This window comes from Danio aesculapii, chromosome 13 (assembly GCF_903798145.1).
Source record: "Danio aesculapii chromosome 13, fDanAes4.1, whole genome shotgun sequence".
NCBI lineage: Eukaryota > Metazoa > Chordata > Actinopteri > Cypriniformes > Danionidae > Danio > Danio aesculapii.
The window spans coordinates 32,944,841-32,968,349 of NC_079447.1; the positions used below are offsets into that span (position 1 = coordinate 32,944,841).

The window sequence follows — 23,509 nt, forward strand, 5'->3', positions numbered from 1 at the left end:
AGTCAATGTCCAGCAAGGCAGCGTTGGCACCTTCTACCAAGATCCTTTTGGGATCTCCGTGCAGCGCCTCATACATGAAGAAGACTCCATCTCTCACCATAGGCTTTATCCTGTCTACATATGACTGCAAGAAACAGTTGACCACTAAATGTCAATAACGTCATATTATGTTATTGGTATATTACTGCATAAACATAGTTCAAAATCTTGTAGTATAATAATAACTGATATGACATATGATCTTGTGCTCGAGCATCTCTACTAGGCATGTGCCGGTATCACATTTTCATGCTGCGATTAATTGATTGAGCTTTTATCACGGTATACGGTATTATCACGATATTGTAATTTTACTAGAGAAACAGGTAAAAAAAACACAAAAAACTTCAGTTTCGTCAACTTAGTAACTTTAATAACTTTTTAATTAACTAAAAGTACTTTAAACATTTAAATACAAATAAATCTAAATAAAACAATACACAATATAAAAGTAAACTTGAGCAATTATATCAAAGTGAATGTGCAAAGGGAAACCGTCTTCGATCAGCAATCGTAGAATGAACTGCCAACTATTCCAGCATGTTTTATGCAGCAGATGCCTTTCCAGCCACAACCCAATATTGGAAATCACCCATACACACTCATTCAGACACACTCATACACTACAGCCAATTTAGCTTATTCAATACACTATTCACTCAGCCTATATTCAATAATAAACATAACAAAAACTGCCTGCTAATGCATGGGTTAATCTTCAAAGGGAACAGTGTTACATTTTAACCTCTTTCACCTCATCCTGCTTGCTGTTTCACTATCTAAACAATGAAAACATAATATAAGTCAAATTTGTTTCATTTTGATATTTGATTTACCCTGTCTCTTTTGCAGAATATCAGTTTTAATAACCAATAATGGCCATTATAACAGTATAACGTACATTAAATTTAAACGATAAAGGTAAGCAATCAGTCAATGTGCAGAATCAGTGTATGTGGTTACATAAATTAATATATTAGCTTATCTTTGCACTCAGCCAAAACAGTTAACTGAGAACAAGTGATTCAAAAGACATAAGAATTGTTAGATAGAGACAACAAGATGAATTCAATATCACGTTTAACAACTATAGTGAGATGAGATCATCCAGCAGATGAACTGTCTGACATGCACTATACTCTGACCTGGGGTTTATGCTCACCCGCTGAACTAGTGGCTGCAGCTCTGGGCAGAGAGTGTGTGGTCACGTGATTTGCGTTTTTAGCCGTGTACTAGACTGAACAGAGAACTTTTCAGAATCGCTAAATGAAACGCCGGTGTATTTCCCGCGATTTCTCTGCGCCTCCCTTGCGTTTCTTCTCTCTGACTCTCGACTATTTTGACAAATACACACAGACGACGCACGCTCACACGGAGTCCAAAATAGGAGTTTGTGATTGGGCCAGCCCAATGTCAATACCGAAAAGAGCCAATGGGCTGCACAGTGTCACATGGACCGGCCCGGTCTATCTGTCCGGGAAAAAAAGCATCTACTTTCAGAGAGTCACAGATCACAGCAGCGTCAATCAATAAGGCAGAAAAAAAACGATAGGCTGCTAAGCCTTTTATGGGCCGATCAGATCATAAGACGATGATCAGCCCGGCCCAAAAAGTACGTCGGCCCACCGGGAAAGTGCCCGGTCTGCCAGATGGCAAATCCACCCCTGCGTGTGAGGATTATAGTGCGGTGGCAGCGGTGGCACACAGGGCTTCTACATGTGGGGATTGTTTACATCAGAGTGCGCATCAGTTCTGCGCAGCATATACGCAGTGTTTCTTCAAGCGGTTGATGGAAAATAAGCTAAGGCGCGTTCTAAGAATATAAATTCGGATCTATTATTTTTCACGATATTTTGAAGTGCCCGCGATAACAATATCGTGCATATTCATTACCGTGATTTATCGCATTACCGAATACCGGCACAAGCCTAATCTCTACCAACTTTACAATAAATCTCAACTGTACCTCTTATCGGGGTCTCATAAAATCTCTAAGCGGTGGTTTTAACTGGTGTGAAGTCATGTGACATCTGAACTGCTCACCTTGAGTTTCTCCAGTTCCCCGTCCACATCAATCTCTAGTGAAGGGTACATAGACTTATACTGCGAAGCCAAATGTTTAAATCTGTGGAAAAAGACATGACACTGGTCAGCTGATTCTGACAGGCTACTAGTTCAATCAGATGTTCTTCCATTGATATTGGTATGAATTGAAAACTGGATTGAGTTTACGCTTACACAAGTGTGTTTTCGTTTTAAGACACATAAAGTTTTCAATGGTTACTTCTGGCATCCACTCTGGAGATTTTAATCTCAAAAAACGAAGATGTTTGGAAACGCTGTAGACCCTGTTTTAATTTGAAAACTCGGACCAAAACACATACTGTATCCAAAATATATACGATATATACATAATTATATACATGCTATACCCTCATTCACTATTCCCTACATTAGTCCACTTATATAGTTTACATGAGAGAGTGAATGAATACCGGAAGGAATGCAGTTTGGTGTTTTGCTGTTTGAACTTCTTGGTCAGCCCCTGTTATACGTAGCTATTAAACACTTTACTAATTTACTAGTAATGAAACAAAGACATTTGATTTCGGTCATGTATCCAAACCTTAATTTAAAAACATTTTATTTTGAGATTTACACCAATTGGATTGTGCTTTAGTTGCCATCTTGTGGTCAGACACGGAAGTTCATTCAGTGTGTGAACTCTCTCAGTGCATTATGGGGATTTTTTATAGCTGTTGAGTGTATATCAGTTGTACACTCGTTATTGCAGTGCATTGTCGGATTGATTGAGTGCACTTCAAGATGTCCATTATGGTTTCAGACAACACTAGAAATGATTTCTCCCACAGATAGTACACTATTTAAGGGTACAGGGGGTGGTTTTGGATACAGAAACAGGCTTTTGATTTTGAAGGCTGAGTTTTGTACATTTTTTGACACTTTCGCCTCAAATTCAAAGTAACTGATACAGTAGTAAGGGCATCCTGTGTGTTTTCTTTGCTTTTTGCAATGTCACAATGTTATTCTGAGTTTACACAATTAAATACAAACTAACTGCATGCAGTCAGGCGAACATAAAAAGTTATACTGCACAATTCAAACGGTCAGTCATACAGTTTGTGCCATCAAATGATGATGTTTTACATTGATCCCGAAACATGAGTGAATTACACTCATTAATATTTATATTACATTAATGTATATTTACATAATACATTAATATTAGGTTAGATTTAGGTTATGAAAATTCAATGTCTAGCCAGCGTCTAAGGACAATGTTATTTTGATGTTCAATGACGACTTCAAATGATGATATTTGTTTGATTTTAGGTTGTGTTAGAAAGTGACTAAAACTCAACATCGAGCCAACATCTTAAACCAATGTCATATTGACGTCAAATACTGACATTTATTTGTCAGGTATGGCAACCAAAAATCAACATGACGTCATAGTGGTAACGTCCACACAGCGTCAAGCTGTAACATCATTAGACATTGATATTTGGTTGATTTCAGGTTGAACATTGGCGTCGGCCTGACGTTGGGTTCTGATGTAAACCTGATTTTCATTTCTAAACAAATTGCAATGTCAATCTGACGTCATGTTGACGTCTTGTGCCTGTTGGGTGTTTAGGCCGTTTTGGTCATCCTACAGTAAACATCCGTCATCTTCTCATCAGTGACATGCTTCTAAACAGTCTCTGGGTCAATGTGTGTAAAGAGTTTGGACATCTTGGACTCTTTTAATGTTTCCAAACAGTTTGCTGCGATTATAAATTGCCCGTGTCTTGAGGTAGTTCATTATGATGTGATTTATCTTCTATGTGCGATTTGATTGGACAGGAATCACAGGACTGATTTTTCAAATCACCTTAGACAAGAACAAATAAAGTAGTGACTGCAGGTTGAAGGAAAGTAGTGGAGTAAAAGTACCGATACAGCACTAAAAATGTACTCAAGGGAAAGTAAAAGTACACATTTTAAAAACTACTTCGTAAATTACAATTCCTGAGAAAAACTACTCCATTACAGTAATTTGAGTATTTGTAACTAGTTACTTTACACCACTGCTAGTTGGTCACACACCAGTAAAACAGTTTTAAAATCAGTTGAATCACTTTATAAACATGCACTGAAAGTATTTGATCAGAAGTCTATTAGGTATCATCATTGTAATATAATACAAAAATACTATTTATTGAGCTTTGATAATGTGAAATATTTGGCTGATGCTTGTATGATTTTTAAAATTTTAAATGGATATGCTCCACCTCCATTATGTGAGTTTGTGACACACAAGAATAATAATGGTCACGCAACACGATCTAGGAGACTGTGCTGTGCAGTTTAGACGTACAACTTTTGCTCGGTCAGTCTTCTCAGTTAGAGCCAGTCATTTCTGGAACGGACCTCCAATTGATTTAAGGGGTGTTACAAATTATTCAACATTTAAATACACGTTAAAGAAATGGTTAAAAACAAATCAAGTTTTGTAATCATGTGTAATTCTTTTGTATAACATTTTAAGAAATTCTTATATGTTTTATCCTTTTGTTGTATGTAACCTTACTGTTATTGTATGTGTGATGATGTGTTTTTTGATTTTAGGTTGCCTTTTAAAATCTGGCAGGGGGCTACAGATGAAAATGAGCCCTGTGGCTAACTCTGGCTTATTTACAGTTTTACTGTTGATTAATGAGCATTGTCTCTGTTAAATAAATAGATTTCAAACCTCAAAATATTTACAATGTAGAATTTAGCTGCTAAGCATTTATGAAGAAGAAAAAAAAACATGTATTCATTCCAAATGATGACCTTTTTTAAGGTTAAATTTTGTTTTTAACGAATGCAATTATAATATTGTTTTTTATCTATTAATTTTATATAAATATTTTCATATTTTATGTTGTTCTGTTCTGAATACAGCTTCCATTTGAAGAATTTACTGACAACTTAGTCATTACTTTTTAACCATTATAATTTATGTTTGATTTAATAATAGTCTATACGTATGTTTTGCATAATGTATTTATAGCTGTTTTTAGCTTCTAGTAGCAGGCTTGCTTTAACTTCAAGCTGACTTGCATTTTCAGTCATGTAGTGTGGATGGAGATCTTTTTTTAAATGTTCTGGAAACACCAGTATATGAAAAGGAATCATTTTCACTTTAAATCTTTATCAGGCATCATACAGTAACCGATTGGTTGACCTTTTGTTTATAAACTATCTTTAAAAATAAAAACTCAAAATTAACTTAGGAACAATTTAAGCAATGGAATAGACAAATTTTCTTTTTTGTTTGGAGAGTGCAAGTTGAAGGTGTTAAAACCCTGTGTTATTAAACTGAAAACATGCTAGTGTAAACACAGCCTTTTTTTAAGAGACTGAGGATTGACATAGCCTATTGTATAAAACTGAATGGGTAAAATAGTTGAGATGAGCAGGTATTCAATATCTGACCTCTCAGAAAACTCCTGAAAGTCAGCCAGCAGGTCACAGATCCTCAGGCCGCTGCGTGCTGCTTTAGCTGAATACACAGGGCCAATTCCCTTTTTAGTCGTTCCTAAACTAGGTGGAGAAACAGAAACAAGGTGAGACTTGTGAGTGAAATTTGCATGCGTTACATACACAGACTGCCTCTCCATAATGGATTTAGAAGTAAAAGCAGTCTGAAAGCTTTTTTGGGGACCACAAAGTGATTCAAAACAGAGAACAGGAGCATGTATTGCATTTATTAAACTTGCCTGCATCAAATTAGATTTACAAATGTGATTTTATATACACAGAAAGCTTATGCAAGTAACTTTTGTAAAAATTAAATGTCAAAATATGGGTGAAGCCATTTGGCATTAGGCATGGGATGATAACTGGTTTCAAGGTTTTTCGTGGTTTGGAAAAGTTTTTAAACCGCTAAAAATTGATGTTATACTGTTCCTAAGATATTCGTACGTTTTTTTGATGTGTTGTAAAGAAATCTGGGCTTTTGAAACTAAAGAAGACAGCAGAAGTCAATGATTTATTTGAATTATTTAGCCTGACATGTTTACTGTTTCAAAATATTTGAAATGTTTCCTAAAATAAAATGTATTTTGTTCAATGGGGAAAAGGTTTTTTTGTATTTTTACCCAGACATTTAAAAAGAACTTATTTTAGAGTAGTAATCACAATACCATGAAACCTTAATATTTTTACCCAAGGTTATCATACTGTCAGAAACTTATACCGGCCCAGGCCTCTTTGGTATAACAGATTTATTTATGTAATAAGGAAATAACATATTATGTTGACCTGTACTTATTAAATTATTAAAATAAATGACAGTAGTCAACATACTCAATTTAATAGTATTTTAAATTATTAAACATTTTAAACCTAAAAATGCCTTATGCTTTGAAGGATAGTGGCAAAGTATAATGCTTTAAAAAGACAATTAATTAGTATTTTTGGACACAATTTTTCTTTACATGAATAAAATGATATTTTTTCAGTAAAGAGGCAGAACATTCATCAAAAGTGAGAGCAAAGACTTTTTTTAAAGCTTCAAATGAATGATGCTTACATTAAAAGCCACTAAATGAATCATTATTTGTACACTACATTTAAATAGATACATGTTTTAATATTTGTATTTATTTGTATACATTCGTTTGTATTTGTAACAAATTCACGCTAAAATTATAGTTCATAATTCATTTTAATATTCATTATTGTACAGTTTAATGATTGTAAAATATTTTTCTTTTTTTGCAAAACATAAAAAAACAAATTATTTCATATTTCACCAAAAACACTTATAAAAATCATAAACAATATTAAACAAATGCAAAAATACGGATAAACGTTCAAGCAACTATTATTTAGAAAAGGCTCAATTACACAACACTCTCAAAGCATTTCTTCTTTTGTTATGAACTCATGTCATAACATGTTGTATGCGTGTGCATAAAGCGGGGTTTTTACTTTTTGCCAGCTTGCTGTTGCCTCTCCTGTTCCTGGACTCCATCCACAGCTTGATGGAAATCAAACACTGGAGGCAGGAGAGTGTATAGATTACAGTGAGCACTAGTGTGCTGGAGCCAAAGAAAGCAGATCACCATCACAACACTCGTGTTGACTACAGCGGCTCCGGCTGAGAGTCTACAGTTACAACCGTACACTAAAGGAACGATCATTCAGACAAACACCATTCATCTCAATGGATTCGGATACGCTGCTCGTTTAGATTTTAAAGAGTCTTTAATTATGTGGTATTAGAGAATGGTACGCTTCTACCGAAAACTAAACAAAACAAACATAAAAAGCAGGGGAGTAAAAACGGCATTGATGCATCAATCAAAATTTCAATGCATTAATTGGAGAATGCAGATCTTAAAGAAAATAGCAGTGCTTGTAATACATTAATTGAAAATGAACACCTTGTTTTTTGCCTCTTAGAAACGATGCACAGATCAAACTACTAGTCGGAAATTACATGTTTACATACTAGATAAGAAAGGAGCTGGAGTTTGGTCAGAAAACAATGCGTCTCAAATACAAAAAAAGAAAAACACACATACAGCAGCATATCTGTTTTACAAATATTATGACAGTGTCATGGCTAGCAGTTGTACTTCAGTGTCATGGCTTGCAGATTTACTTTGCAAATCCCAAAGAAAGTGTTTTTAAAAATGTCCTACTATGTACAAGTTGTACCAAAAAACAAACCTTACCGGAATGGGTAACACTTTACAATAAGGTTTCATGCAACCCAGGCTAATTCTGATTACGTACCCCTGTATTCATTTCTGAAGAGCGCCAAATACATCCCAGGAGGTACATTTTTTGCAGGGTTTTTTTTTTTGCTGCTGTTAAATCTCAAATTTCTCTCACAAGTGCCATTTGTGTCTGCTCTTCTCGCGTAAATCCACCAGAGTCTGCAGTTGACAGACTGACTGACTGATTGATCGACTGACCCACCCTCCTCCTTCCCTAAACCCAACCAATAGTGTTCTCAAAGCAACAATTGACCCGGATCACTGGACTCGAACCCCATCATAGTGGTCAACTCAGCTCTCAAGTTTGTCGACGTACCAAGCAAGCCACTGGACAAAATGGTAACAGCAGAAAAGCCGTCCATATGGGGGTAAGCAGTCAGCTTGTACGGCCCCGTAGCATTCATTTTAAAGATGAAATCCAGCCCTGCGTTCCTTTGGCTACATAATTCGCAATCTCCAGAAATGTATATAAGGCTACATTTTCAGAATGAGACTTTGTTGGTTTCATTAGTCGATGCCAGTTAATGTATTTACTAACATAAAGTAATAATGAACAATACTTGTACAGCAGGTATTAATCTAGTTCAGTATTTACTAATGCATTATTAACATCCAAATTCATGATCATTAACATTAGTTAATTCACCACGAGTTAACATGAACTAACAATGAATAACTTTATTTACATGAACTAACATGAACCAATATTGTGATAAATTTATTCTTCGGTGTTTGTTCATGTTAGTAAATATATTAACTAATGCAACCTTACTGTAAAGTGTTACCCCAGAATATTGAAGTATCAATACAATGTCTTGCAACCACTGTAACAATGCCAACTCTATTATGTGTTTATAGTATTCAAGTTAAAGGCTTATTAGGTTAACTAGGCAAGTTAGTGTATAACAGTGGTTTGTTCTGTGGCAAAAAAAAAATTCCGAAGAAAAAACATAGGACATAGTGTGAAAATATGCTTGCTCTGTTAAACATTATTGGGAAATATTTGAAAAAGAATAAGAGAAGGCTCTTTAACCGCTATACACATCTATATACTCGTTTCTGTTATTTAAATCATGCTGTTTTTGTTTTGATTGAGTACATTTTTACTATGATTTATAGCATTGATTGTTCCAAGATAGCAGTTGCATTTAAAGTGGTCAAATGTGGCTTCTACGTGTTATAAACATGTCTATGAACAGAACAACTCTTGAACTTCTGAAACATCTCACAATCCAGAACCCCAATGTGTGTACTTTTGTCTGTATTGGATGATGGTATCATTTAGCAAGAAATATAATCAGCAAGCTCTTTACACCCCAACAAAGCCAAAGTTTGTAGCTATGAATGTAATGCTGCAATATTGTGGTGTTTATTAGTCATGGGAGCTTACCGATGTGTGCTCGATCAGAGATGATGAGTCTGCTCTCCCAGCCTTCAAGACCTGTGAACAAACCCAGTGTTAACCTCCTGTCAAAACTCTGTACGCTGTGTAAAACATATGCTGGATAAGTTGGCAGTTCATTCTGTTGTGGCGACCCAAGATTAATAAAGGGACTAAGCCGAAAAGAAAATGAATGAATGAATAAGTTACTACACAGATGTATTATTTGCAGAGCAGACCTTTCTTCAGGATAACAACCAAGCTAAGATTAATCCCAGTGATTTATTTGTTAGTTTCACTGTCAATGCTACTAGAAATTAACGTGTTTTACAGTCACTCCATGTTCTTAGACGTTTACATAGAAACTTCTCTAATTTAAATAATATGTACGAATATTAAAAATATGTATCAATATTATAACCAATGTTCAAATGTATTAGCAATAATTGTATATACAGTAATCAACATTTGAAGTGGACTGAAACTTTTCATCAAAGTTTTCCCAAAACGACAGAAAAACATCCATTCTTTTCTTATGACAATTTTTAAAAACCTTTTTGATCCACTTCAAATGTTGACTGCTCAATGTTCATTTATGGTCATATTTAGATAAAACCGACGAGTGAAAAGATGATCTTATTATAGACATAAAATCAATTAAAAACCTTAAATGAAAGAGATTAAAGAATAGATAGATGATGATTAAATATTCAATAAAATAAACAAAACAGATTAAATATAAGTATTAAAATAAGGGGCGTTTTCAATTAATATTCATCTTAAATTTAGTGGGTAACATGAATGTCCACTGGTCCCATTTAACGCAACATGAACAACTTGCTAATTTGCTAATATGTTTCACCTCCTCATAAGTCGCTGGAAGAAAGCAACGGGAGTTTCCAGGTCTGTGTTTGAGAGGGGTGTTTTTCAACTCGTCACCTGATTGGTTGACATCAGGTTTTACCCACATTTGAATCATTGATTCTTTGATTGATCCTGTGGTCTGTTTAGGAATAATGTAGACGTGCACATATCCTGGCCATCTGCATCAAGCTTGACATAGTGGCACGTTCTCATCCTGCACTGTAAAAAATATCTGTTAACCAACAGTTTCTGGCAGCACGGTGGCGCAGTGGTTAGCACTGTCGTCTCACAGCAAGAAGGTCGCTGGTTTGAGTACCGGCTGGATCAGTTGGCATTTCATTGTGAAGTTTGCTGTACGTGCAGTACAGGTGAATTGAATAAACTAAATTGGCCATAGTTGGAAGGGCATCCGATGCATAAAACATATGCCGGAATAGTTGGTGGTTCATTCCGCTGTGGCGACTTCTGAAATAGAGACTAAGCCGAGGAAAAATGAATAAGAGTTTCCATTTTTTGTGATTCACAAGTGTTTTTCGTTTACTCACGTATGTGATTTGCATTATGGGACCTTATTTCTGCTCTGTCGACTTTTGATGTTGAAAATCTACAGTTTAACAAAGTCGCTATTTTGACATTTTAGTTTGAAATAATATAATATATAAGAAATTAATGTATATTTTTATATTGTATATTTAAGTCTGTAAAATAACAGAAAATCTACTGGCTTTTTGTATAATAATATACAACACCAACATTATAAAAAATGTTTAAAAAAAGACGCTATTTTAAACATTTCAAGGCTAAGAGTTGTTGTAAGGAAGATCAAGGTCCCATAATGCAATTCAAAAGCATAAACAAATGGGAGAAAATAAAAAATATATAATACATGAATCACAAAATATGAAAAAAATGCTAATTTACAAATATTTTTTATAGTGTGCATCAACAAACTTGCAAGTCTGATTAAACTAGGTTAAGCTGCACTTTTCCGGTTATCCTGGCTTTCTTAATTCGACTGAAATACCCAATCTGGAGCACAAACAGTAAAACACAAACCTTTGCCTTTCCGCACATTCTTCTCAGCCTCCTCGAAAAGTCCCGGCAGGTGAATGACTACACCATTACCTGCAATTAAAAGAGGAGGCTTTCACATGAAATCACATTCAACCTGGATACAGAGCGCTTTTAACCTTGAAGTGTTAAATAATGTGCTAGAATGTTACAGTGAGGTGTTTACCGACTGACAACTCGTGTCATTAATATTTATGAACTTTGTACTGTGACAGAAACTTGTTTCTCGTGTCACACTGTGTTCAGTTTCAGTGGCGACAGATGCACAGATGGGCATATATTGTACAATCAACACGATCAACTTCATAAATATGCAAAGAAAAACATTCAGAGGAATAATGCCATCAAAAACTAACACTTTTACGTTCATTTACTTTCCCTCAGGCCATCCACTGGCTTTTTTTTTGTAGAAAATTAAATAAGACTTTTAGCTGAAACTGTGGTCCTTGGTGAATACTGAAATGCAAAAGTCAATGGAAACTGACACTTTGAGAGTCAAAAATCACGTACAGGCAAAAAATAAATACATAAACAACTGAGAATAGACTGAGGTATAATGAACCAAAACGACCAGTCTGTGCAAGCAACTGAGTATTATTTACAACAATATTCCATTTTCTTCACAACCTCTGGAAACAAACAGAAAAGTAAATAATCTTCAGTTTCCAATCATTTCACTTCATAAGACCAGCCTAATAGTAGGCTCAGAAGGCTATTACCATCCATACACATGATTAATCAGCTATAAATCACATACGGCTCCAATTAATCCAATTAATTGTGTTTTATTAACGTCTACCCCTACCCCAACCCTAAACCCAACAGTCACAGTAATGTAAAAACAGATCTGAATCTGGAGTCTTCTCTATTAGTATAGCTGATTAACCTTGTGGATGGATGATAAAAGCTTTCCGAGCCTACTAATAGGCTAGAAGGCCACTACTGGTCCATATCTCTCAACTGATAACCACTGATGACGTCCATTCAATCAAGTGATAACACTCGAAGCGGATGATAAGACCGCAATATCTTATCATGAGCCTCTTTTTAAAAAGTAATGCATGCTATAAGATGGCCAGAGTAAATTAAAAGAAAACTTCATTTCATTTTTGAAAGAACTAGAACTAGCTTTTACTCAGAGTTTTACTCATATGCACAATGAGTGCGATTCACGCCTGCTGTTCTCGCATAAATCCACCAGAGGCCGCTGTCGACTGACAGACTGACTCCACCCTCACCCACCCCCTTCCCTAAACCCAAGCAACAGTGTTTTCAAAAGCAATCCAGAAAAAAAAAACTCACGGCCGCCTGATTTTTACCAAGTTTTCAGATCTTACCAATCTTCTCACCCTGTTATTTACTTCTTTATTTTATTTTTGTTTTATCTACTTTCTGGAATCGTTCTTCACTAGACTCGAACTCTGTCATCGTGGTCAACTTCTCATACGTGATGAGCTACTGGGCAAACTGGTAACAACGGAAATATAAGCGGTCAGCTGGTAGCGCGAAAAGAAATAGAAGCCCTCTGCGGCGTTATACTGCCCCGTTGCATTTGTTTTAAAGATGAAATGCAGCCATAGGTAGCTCAGGCTACATAATTCACGCTCTCCAGAAATGTACGTATACGGGGGTCATTTTAACAATGAGCTTGTGTTGGAAAAAAGAAGTGCAAACTGGTTTGGAACAACCAAATTCCAGAATGATCATAGCTGAACAATTGAAAAGATTGAAAAAGTTTAATACGGAAAATACATTGTATACTTCTGTTTAAACATGTATGCTAAAGTTCACTTAAGTCACTTTTCCATTGTACAGTTTGGCTCAGCTCTGCGTATTTCAGTTCGGTTTTACTCAGCTCAATTTTGCATTTCCACTGCCGTTTAGTGCCCCTTAAAGTGGTTGGGATTATCACTATAGTTGCGCCATGTTATAGTTATTGCCGTGACATCCTCGTAAGCACAACACAAACAAATGTGCAAAACAAACCAATCTACAACACAAAGGCAATGAATTATAATGATGGAAAGGTGTTCATGAGAAATGGCTGCAGCTGACTTTTTAAATATAGCATTTGGTGCCTACTTAAATATAGCTTGGTGTCTCGTGTCACAAATCCAATGACGCTGGAAGTGACCGTTATCTCGGACCAACTGGTGATCAGCTCTCTTGGAACCTCACCCGCGGTTGCACTAAAAAAGTACCAGGAACTGCGGCTGACCAATTAATCAAACATGATTAAGCAAAGCTGGGATCATCTTGTGTCATGCACATCTTGTCAGGGAAGCACAGTGTGATCTGTAGTATATTTCCTCCGAAGGCCAGAGGGTGCTCTTACAGTAACTCCAAATGCCCACATAGAAACCCAGGAAAACCCCTAAGTGGTTGTTGAGTAAACAGAAAATTTTACTGATTTCATTGATTAAACAAGACTAATAAACACAGACTCGCCACTATAGAATCATCTCACATTAGGATTTAATTCAAACACTTAACTGAAGTTATGAGCTTTGTTATATGTTATGTGTGCCAATATACTTTGCAGCATTTACTACACAGAGACAGGACTGCAGTTTATTGAGAAACAACGCCATTATTGCCGGATTATTATCGAGTTTGAGTTTAAAGGGCACCTATTTTACCCCTTTTACAAGATGTAAGATAAGCCTTTGGTGTCTCCAGAATGTGTCTGTAAAGTTTCAGCTCAAAATACCCTTCAGATTATTTATTATAGCCTCCAGAATCTGCCCATTATGGTGTCTGAGTACAGTGTAGGTGTTTTTGTAGCCTGTGGCTTTGAATGCAAATGAGCTGTTCCAATGTGCGTGTCTGCTTCTCCTGCATTACATCAGATAAACAGCCGTCAGTGACAGAGACAGACACGAATGAAGCTAAAATACAGCTCATTAGTCAAAAATACCAACTAAGTTTATTTGATGTATTTGTGGTGGAGTTAATTCAAGTCTTTCTGAAACGACGAGTCACACACAAATGCCATTTGCAGTATAAACACACACACACATATATGTGCATTTACTGACACCATGTGGCCGTGGTGATTATAGCATTTAAGAATTACCTATAGCGATTTTACTGTCTTTATTACAAATATGCTCTGTTTTAAACATAAACTTGTAAAAAGAGTTGGAACAGGTATTTTAATCCCAGTTTCTTTGCAAAAAAAAGTTATGTGGACATGTGCATACATGTTATTATAGAAACATGGCATCTGTCAATCAATTCGTTGGGTAAGGAAAACTCCTATGTCACATTGCGGTGGGCCTCGAAATTACTGGAATTTGGATCCAATTTTAATGTCAGGTAATTTTTAAAAAGTGACTTGTTGTGTTTATATCACTCCAATATGATAGTGGACACACTATACCTACACACAGTTCTGTTCAAACAGCTTACAAAAGTTGATTTTCATCATTGGTGCCCTTTAAAACCAAATTGTATGTAGCTTGTTTTGAACTATAAACTGTAACCATGTAGTAAACGCTGCTCCATCTGAATGCATGTGTTAGAGGTTTATTGAACTGTCTTTACTGACAAAATGCACATGACAAATTGCCTTTGATTATTTGCTACTAGGTACAGAAGGCAGTGGAAATCCTCCAAATATAAGCTGTACTGAAATGAACAATGGCATACCATGTAGTGGAATTGTGTGGGACACCAGAACAGTATAAACAAACTTTACATAAGCCACATAAATTTTGTAACTTCACAAATGCACATGTCATACAGTAATCTCTGATTGATTGATTGATTGATTGATTGATTGATTGATTGATTGATTGATTGATTGATTGATTGATTGATTGATTGATTGATTGATTGATTGATTTGCAGCAATTAGTTTATCCACATTTTGTCAGCAAATTTTTTTAAGGGTTTACCAAGAAAAGTGAACATATATTTGGGATGGGTATGCATGTACAAACAAACATGTATGAGTTATCCATTGGATTTCATAATGTGCATGAGTTGACTACTTGTGAATATATATATATATATATATATATATATATATATATATATATATATATATATATATAGTACACATCATATAATTTTAAAGCCGCTAGTGCTCAGGTAAAAAAAATAGGCATGATTTAGGCTAAAGTGGTAAAGTGCTCTGTAATATGAACCTTGGGCACTTCCAACAGATCATACTAATCTACAGCGCTGCCATATGAATCAGAAGCCCAGAACACAATGGTGGCCATTAGCAGAATTAGATCCTCGCAAATAAACTGCATAGATTGCACTCAGCTATATTAGTCTGCATAGGCTGGCAGGTGTCCAGACACGCTTACAGAAAGGTGTGGTGTTGTACTGTAAGCAAGGACCAGCAATCTGCTCAACTGGATACATGCGAGTGTGCACAACTTATTTAAGGCTCCATTTTACACCTGTTATCAAGATGCATTTTTGCCAATTCGATCACTAAATGGGGTCTAAAACACTTTGGGTCTGGGGTCTAAAAAGCTTTTGACTTCTAGATGTAATGTGAATGCCTTTGATCATATTGCTTGAGAGGTGTCCACGCTCATGTGGTCGAATGCTTTCAAATGGCCATAAAGCCACCTACTGACCTAAAAATGTGATTCTTTTGGAACATGGTTTGGTTCCATGGTTTCATCGCAAGTACAAAATCCATGTAACGAACTGTTCATTCAATGGTACTGCTGTTTAATGATTCATCACAACTTATCACATACAAAATAAAAGTTTGTATTTTGCGTACTGTGTGTGTATATATATATATAAATATATATATATCATATATATTTCATGCATGTGTGTATTTATATACATAATGAATATATATATATATATATATATATATATATATATATATATATATATATATATATATATATATATATATATATATATATATATATATATATATATAATGTATATTAATACACACATGCATGTATGTATAAACATATGTACAGAAAAATATATATAATTATAAAAGTTGGGAAAACAAGCACTGAACACAACATTTTCAACATTTTTCTCAGAAAACATATTTCTTAGGCTGCTGTTGACTCGAAATTTTCACCAAATGTTGATAACAACCAAAGAAATGCATATATGCAAAAAAAAACAAATCTAATTACTTTACAAATGAAGTTATGTGTAATAAAATGAAATGACAAAGGGAAAAGTATTGAACACATGAAGAAAGGGAGGGGTAGAAAGGCGGTGAAAGCCCAGACCGCATCTGAAATCTCTCAGTAGTTATTTAGCAACCCTCTGTCCATCGTCCTTGTAAATTAATATTCGCTGCTTCAGTCTAACATCTACAAAAGCAGGGTGATTAACCCGGGTGGACATTTCAGCAAGACAATGATCCAAAACTTCTCAACCTCTCCAGAAACTCTCCAATGGTTTCAGAGAAAAAAAAAATTATACTCATGCATCATACTGAACATTGTTTTGAAATGGATGTAGAGAGTGACTAAATAAGAGGGAAGAAAGCGTCTCTACAAAATTCAAACACATGTGGTCACAAGAGACATATTTCAATACAAGGTGGAAGATAATGAAGGTAATTGGATATTCTGTACTCACCAATGAAAGCAGTGACCTTAGGGTTGATAATCCCACTGGGTAGAAGGTGGAAATCATATTCAACTGAATCAACCACGACTGTGTGTCCTGCATTGTTGCCTCCCTACGAGAGAGAAGAACTTTCAGTGCTTGAGAAATCAAACTTATTAGGCTAAAAACAGCTTGCCCAAATACTAAAATCCATCCTCATGTTCAAAACATTCAAAATGTATTTATTTCATGAAACATAAAAGATGTGTCTTCGTGTGCTTTTTGTCAATACAATGGAAATTAAGGAGTTCCAATACTGCATTTTGATCTCAAAGACATAAAGTAATAATTTGCACTCCTGAAGGACAGTATGTTTTTGTGAATGAAGTATTCCTTCAGAAAAGTCTTTGAGGTTTACTATGGTATGGTATCGACATGATTTGACATGCAGTTGTGAAATGGAAAATTTGAAGCATGTAAACCATGCTAGTTTCAGTTGTACGGTATGGGTTTAACATTGAACAGCTCTATTACTTAGTTAGACAATATTCAAGTGGAAACCACAGACTTACATTTACTGCATGAACATTGGGGGGATATTTTGTGGAACAAATCAGATTACAAAACGAAAAATGCATTTCCAAAAAAATCATTTGATAGTTTTGGCACACTGGGCATTTATATTAAAAATAAAATAAAATAAAATAAAATAAAATAAAATAAAATTAAATAAAATAAAATAAAATAAAATAAAATAAAATAAATTAAGTTAAATTAAATTAAATTAAATTAAATTAAATTAAATTAAATTAAATTAAATTAAATTAAATTAAATTAAATTAAATTTAATTAAATTCCCAGTGTGCTCAAACTATCAAATAAATTTTTAACACCATACTTTTTACAAGTCACCTAGAATTAAACCAACCCAGGCTCATTGGAAACATGTGCCCAATGCTACATTTTTGAGAACCAATCAATATGTACTAGAGGGCACCGTGTACATTTTTGACAATGTCGTACGTGCCATTTCTCGTAAAATCCATCAGGGGCAGCTGTCCTTTTCCTTTTCATGCTTTTCAAGCGTGTCCATGAAAGAAGCTGGTCGGCTTCTCGTTGTGCATATATATCAACTTGATATTAACTGATCCACACACCCTCTTCCCTAAACCCAACAGAGTGTTTTCAAAAGCAAGTATAAAAGCCATTGTGGTCCGTGTGATTCTACCGCAATCTCATATTGCTTTAATGGGTTTTGATTAACTTGATTTCTGGTGCTTCACCTGACTCAAACCCCAATGCTTTCCGCTTCGGCATCTCAAGTCTAATCCCGTTTGTGGCGTGCAACCAAGAAAACCAGTCATGCTGGAAAAGCTGTCCCTACAGAGACAAGCAGTCAGTGGTATCAGCCATAGCGTTCGTTTTACACACAAAATGCAGCCAAATGTACCAGTGAGCACATGTTTGTCAGTTCTCAAAAATGTAATCCTGGGCACATTTACACAATGAGCCTGTGTTAAATTAAACAGTCAAGTTTACCCTTTTAATATCAGAATCAGAATCGGTTTTATTGCCAAGTGTGCTTCACACACACAAGGAATTTGTTTTGGCTACAGAAGCTTCCAGTGTACATAAAGTGACATGTGACAACACAAAATAATCTGAAAAAATTAAATAATAATAATAAAAAATGATGAACATTAAACAGATGCGGTTAGTGAAGAAACCTGGATGTGAGTTGTATGTACAGATTGTTATAAATATACAGGTTATAAGGTGCTGTGTACAAGTGCGAATGTAGAAAGTATTGCATTGTATATTGATATAAGGTGCTGTGTACAAGTGCGTATGAGAAAGTATTGCACATATTTATTGCACAGTAGGGGAATATTTAACTGTTCATAAGGTAGACAGCCTGAGGAAAGAAACTTTTCCTGTGTCTGGCTGTTTTTGTGCTCGGTGCTCTGAAGCGCCGACCAGACGGTAACAGTTCGAACAGGTAGTGTGCTGGGTGTGAGGCGTCCAGAGTGATTTTGCGAGCCCTTTTACTCACTCTGGAAGAGTACAGTTCTTGAAGTGTAGGAAGGGTTGTGCCAGTGATTCGTTCAGCAGTCCGGACTATTCGCTGTAGTCTACGGAGGTCAGTTTTGGCAGCTGAGCCGAACCAGACGGTGATTGAAGTGCAGAGGATGGATTGGATGACAGCTGAGTAGAACTGTACGAGCAGCTCCTGTGGCAGGTTGAACTTCCTCAGCTGACGAAGGAAGTACAGTCTCTGCTGGGCTTTCTTCACAATACTCTTCTTCTGGTGTAATAATAACCAAGGAACTTTGCTTCTGTACCATGTATAGTCCCCAGCTAGGTACAAGGTAACAGCATTGCATAATATAATTGCATCTAATAAGTTCCTTGATTATTACACCATTTCCATCTGCCTTAATACCTTATGTAACTACAGAAGAGTCATGCTTTAAACAAGAAAATTATCAAAAATCTTTTTTGACATTTTTGAGAGAGATGCTAATGGTCTAATACAGGGGTGTCCAAACTCGGTCCTGGAGGGCCGGTGTCCTGCAGATTTTAGCTCCAACTTGCCTCAACACACCTGCACGGATGTTTCTAGAAAGCCTAGTAAGTGCTTGATTAGCTAGCCCAGATGTGTCTGATTGGGGTTGGAACTAAACTTTGCAGAACACCGGCCCTCCAGGACCGAGCTTGGACATGCCTGGTCTAATAGGATACGATGATTTATTCTAAGCTAAAAGTGCTCTAAACCCAGAGATTGGATTAATCAATTTTAAAGAACCCATATTATACATGAAATAGGGTCATATTTAGGTTGTAAGGGTCTCCAACAACAATCTAATATGCATGCAAGGTCAAACAACACTTTCATGGTCTTATAATCTGCATTTATTTTTACCTAATTATCCCAGCGACTCTCATATGAATCGTTTAGCGATTCATTTGTTCCCAAACACCTCCTCAGCGCGAAGCTAATCTGCGCTGATTGGACCGATGACAGCCTGCTGCGATTGGTCGACACAGACAAGGCTTCAGCGCGAGGCAGAGTGAAATGCCCAGCAGATAATCAACAATATAAAAGTAGTCACAGTGCATACACGCTTCATAGTGGATTTTGGCTGCCAGTGGGTGAATGTAAATACAGACGATAAACTAGACAATAATGACGACTAACTATTTTATCAAGCAAAAAGTCCAAGAACTGGCGAGGAGATCTCCTAGCCCGTCCCGTCGCAGTCTACTTGCTCTTTTCACACACACACACACACACACACACACACACACACACACACACACACACACACGCACACACGCACGCACGCACGCACGCACGCACGCACACACAGGGCCGGCGCGTCCATAGAGGAGACCTAGAGCGGCAGAATAGAGAGGGGGCGGCGCTCAGTTATATCCGCGAATCGCTCCGTTATATCCGCGGCGCTCAGTTATATCACCCTATAACACATTACCCTCAGAGGAGACACACACACACACACGCACACACACATGCACACACACACACACACACACACACACACGCACACACACACACAAACACACACATGACACACATTACAATCCTCCCCGAGGACACGACACACACGCCTAGAGCGCCAGTTCAGCTTGCTGGGTGCAATTTATACACCTCACCTCGAAAACTGAGCTGAACTATTTTAAAACTTGACCGTTGCATGCGTGTAGCAACAGCTGACGATCCGTAAACAAAGTGGCACGCGTCACATTTTCAACGTGGCTTTACACGCGATATGAGAATATAAAGAGTTAACCTGATCCAGTACACACGGTTACAAGTAACAAAACACAACTAAATACATAATGTGCAAGATAGAGTAAACGAGGCAACAGTTTTAATTGCACGTACTTACACTTGTGAAATGGGGGAAGAAACTGATTCATGATGCACTGATCCATGTTCAGACAGTCTTTACTGATCCTTCCTTTAACAAACTGATGAAGTCTTCTTTTTAAGCATGTAATTTCCAGAAGCACTCGAACTGCTCAAGGCTGGGCTATATTGCTGTATATCATCTTTGATTAGACTGTCAATAAAATCCATCTTCACAGCGTGACTTCATTCGACCGGTGTCTCTCTGTGTGTGTGTGTGTGAGAGAGAGACTTTTTTTCTGTTAGTGGGCGGGGCCGCAGGTTTCAAATCTCCCGGGTTTGCGCGTGCAACTACTTGTGTTTCATAGCTGCGTCATCACGAAACACCTAATGACTCGTTATGAAGACGACTCGTTTGAAGCACTATGAGTCGACTCTTTTATAGATGAATCAATAGTTTTAAACACTGTACACTTACAGATTTAAGCCTTAGCTGGATATTTCACTTCACTTAGAGCTGTGTTACACACTACATGGAAGGGCATTTTCAAAAACCCATAATATGGGCTCTTTAAAAATTGTAAAACGCAAAATCTAGGCAACTTGTGATGGGAGCCTACATACATATAAGATATTTTGAAAAATTTGTATATGTGATTAACTCTCCTCAAGCTCAAGCTCATGGTGTGATGTTATATAGCCTGCAATATAACCTTAAAAACCTTTTTACTTTTTTAGGGTTGCATTTTAGTCATTCTGTGTGATACAAATTCTCTGCTATACCACAGAACGGACAACAATAGATCAAAAATACATCTGAAATTACAGCATTCCAATATTTATGGCTAAAATCACAACAACGTTAATCTTTTAACTGAAAGAACATGTGTAGATTCTCAGTCACCTGTTCTGTTGTTACATTTCTTTCATGTTCAACTGCTGTAATACCTGAATTGGCTAAACAATGACAAAGAATGCAAACTGATTGCTTCCTTGTTAACACGTGACTAAAAACTACAAATTAAAGCACACATTTGGCACACCAACTGTTACCATCCTTAAGATACCTCTAGAGTCCTCAACATGTGTCGCTGTTCAGACAATATGACCTCATGTCACAAAGCGTGCTCAATAAATCAGTCTTATATCCAGCAATGAACAGGACAGAGTTATTTCTGGACAGTCTCACTTTATAGTGTGTGTGTGTGTGTGTGTGTGTGGATGCCTCTCCTTTTTAGATCCATTTACAATGTTCTCATGCCCATGGTAACCACAAGTGTTGCAGGACGTGTTGTATGGGCTCCTATTACAAGGTTGCTATTGAGTCAAAGAGCCCTGAGTGCTGTAATCAAAGACTGAACTCAAACCTCCCATTGTTCTGAGCAGCATATCGACACTGGGTTCATGTAATGAAAGTTTTGTAACAAATAATTTGTGCAACTTGAATATTCTGTCAGAAATACTAGTAATATTTCATAGCTGTGCACACTTCAATCATGTCATTTGCTAGCACGTAACAATAAATAATAACTAGCAGCAAAAAAAAGTAAATATTGCTTTAAATTTAAGCAACCCAGGCTTATTGGTTAGTACTCAGGTCTATATTTCTGGGGACAGCAAAATATGAACCTTTGTTATGTCTGCTCACAGTTTTTGTTTTTGCAAATCCACCATGGGCTGCTGTGTATGCTTTTTTTATGATCACAAATTTCTCTCACGCGTCCTCTTCTCGCGTAAATCCACCAAAGGGCGCAATAAGAAAAGCTGCGGCAGCCACGTGATTTCACCATGTTTATGCATTTATTTATTTTTTGCTTTCGTTTTACCTGGTTTCTGAAATCGTTCTTCGCCAGACTCAAACCCTGTCATCTTGGTCAACTCCCTTCGCATCCCAAGTCTGCCAATATTTGCGGAAAGCCACTGAAAAAGCAAACACCGAAAAAGCCGTCCGAATGGAGGTAAGCGTTCAGTTGGTATCGATAAAATGAACAGAAGCTGTCAGCGGCATCATACTGCCCTGTAGCGTTCGTTTTAAAGACAAAATGAAGCCAGGTGTACCACTGGCTACATCAATACCTTTTAAAGACTTTTTAAAGACCTTCTCAGAATATTTTAAGACCTTATCGCCCCTTCAAGTTCTAATTAGTATCAAACCTTTAACTTAATAAACAGTTGTTAATAAACAGTTGTAATTAAATAAATCAATGGAGCACAACCATGCAACAGAACTCAAATAAGCTCAGAAGAAACAAAGCATGAAAATACTTTTAGAACTTTTTAAGACCCCGCGGACACCCTGTGTTAAACATATCTAGTGAGTTTAAAGCATTCAGGCACAAGAAACATGCATTTGTAGCTTTGAACAATGAAATAAATCTCATTTTTATAGTGAAGACTGCCAAGTGTCCTTTTACAATAGATTTTAAAATATTTGTGTTCAACTGCTTTTAAGACTTAAAATTCTGCTTTCCCCCCCTTAAAAGTCTAGTTTAAAGTCAATTATAATAATTTACGCAATTAATAAAATCAGCCCAACCATTCTGAAATAGTGAATTCTTCACAAATAGTTATTCAATCCGTCTGGAGAAGTATATTTCATATTTCAATGTATATCGCTAAAAAGCGAAATCTTGCAACTTAATTTTTTTTTCAATATCATGCAGTCCTAGTATAATGAGCTTTTAAAATGAAATGGTTTAAGGCAATCTGTTACTTGTTTAAATATGTGTGTATATGATATAATTATTTGTATACAATTAGTAGACACTAATTGTGGTGGTGCCTGTACAGGCATTCTACTGTCTATAAGTACCTTTTTAAGCATGTGAACTACATGTACTAACCCTAAACATGACCTAATCGATTTTAATTTTAATAATAAGTAACTGTTGTCATTTCTAGAATTAATTTATTTATTTATTTGTTTTCATTATTTTTCATGCATTC

At 36.2% G+C, this 23,509-nt stretch overlaps 1 protein-coding gene across 1 annotated transcript in view; it reads right to left on the bottom strand.

Moving 5' to 3' along the window:
• adss2 (adenylosuccinate synthase 2) overlaps positions 1 to 23,509 on the bottom strand; it is a 45,706-nt gene that overhangs the window by 15,087 nt on the left and 7,110 nt on the right. The window contains exons 2-8 of the mRNA XM_056470425.1: positions 16,723 to 16,825; positions 11,119 to 11,187; positions 9,208 to 9,258; positions 7,024 to 7,090; positions 5,524 to 5,631; positions 2,083 to 2,164; positions 1 to 124 (exon numbers count right to left, since the gene is read on the bottom strand). The exon at positions 1 to 124 is cut by the window's left edge and continues 3 nt beyond it. Of these exons, the coding sequence (XP_056326400.1) occupies positions 1 to 124; positions 2,083 to 2,164; positions 5,524 to 5,631; positions 7,024 to 7,090; positions 9,208 to 9,258; positions 11,119 to 11,187; positions 16,723 to 16,825 (604 nt within the window). The remainder of the gene's footprint in view (positions 125 to 2,082; positions 2,165 to 5,523; positions 5,632 to 7,023; positions 7,091 to 9,207; positions 9,259 to 11,118; positions 11,188 to 16,722; positions 16,826 to 23,509) is intronic.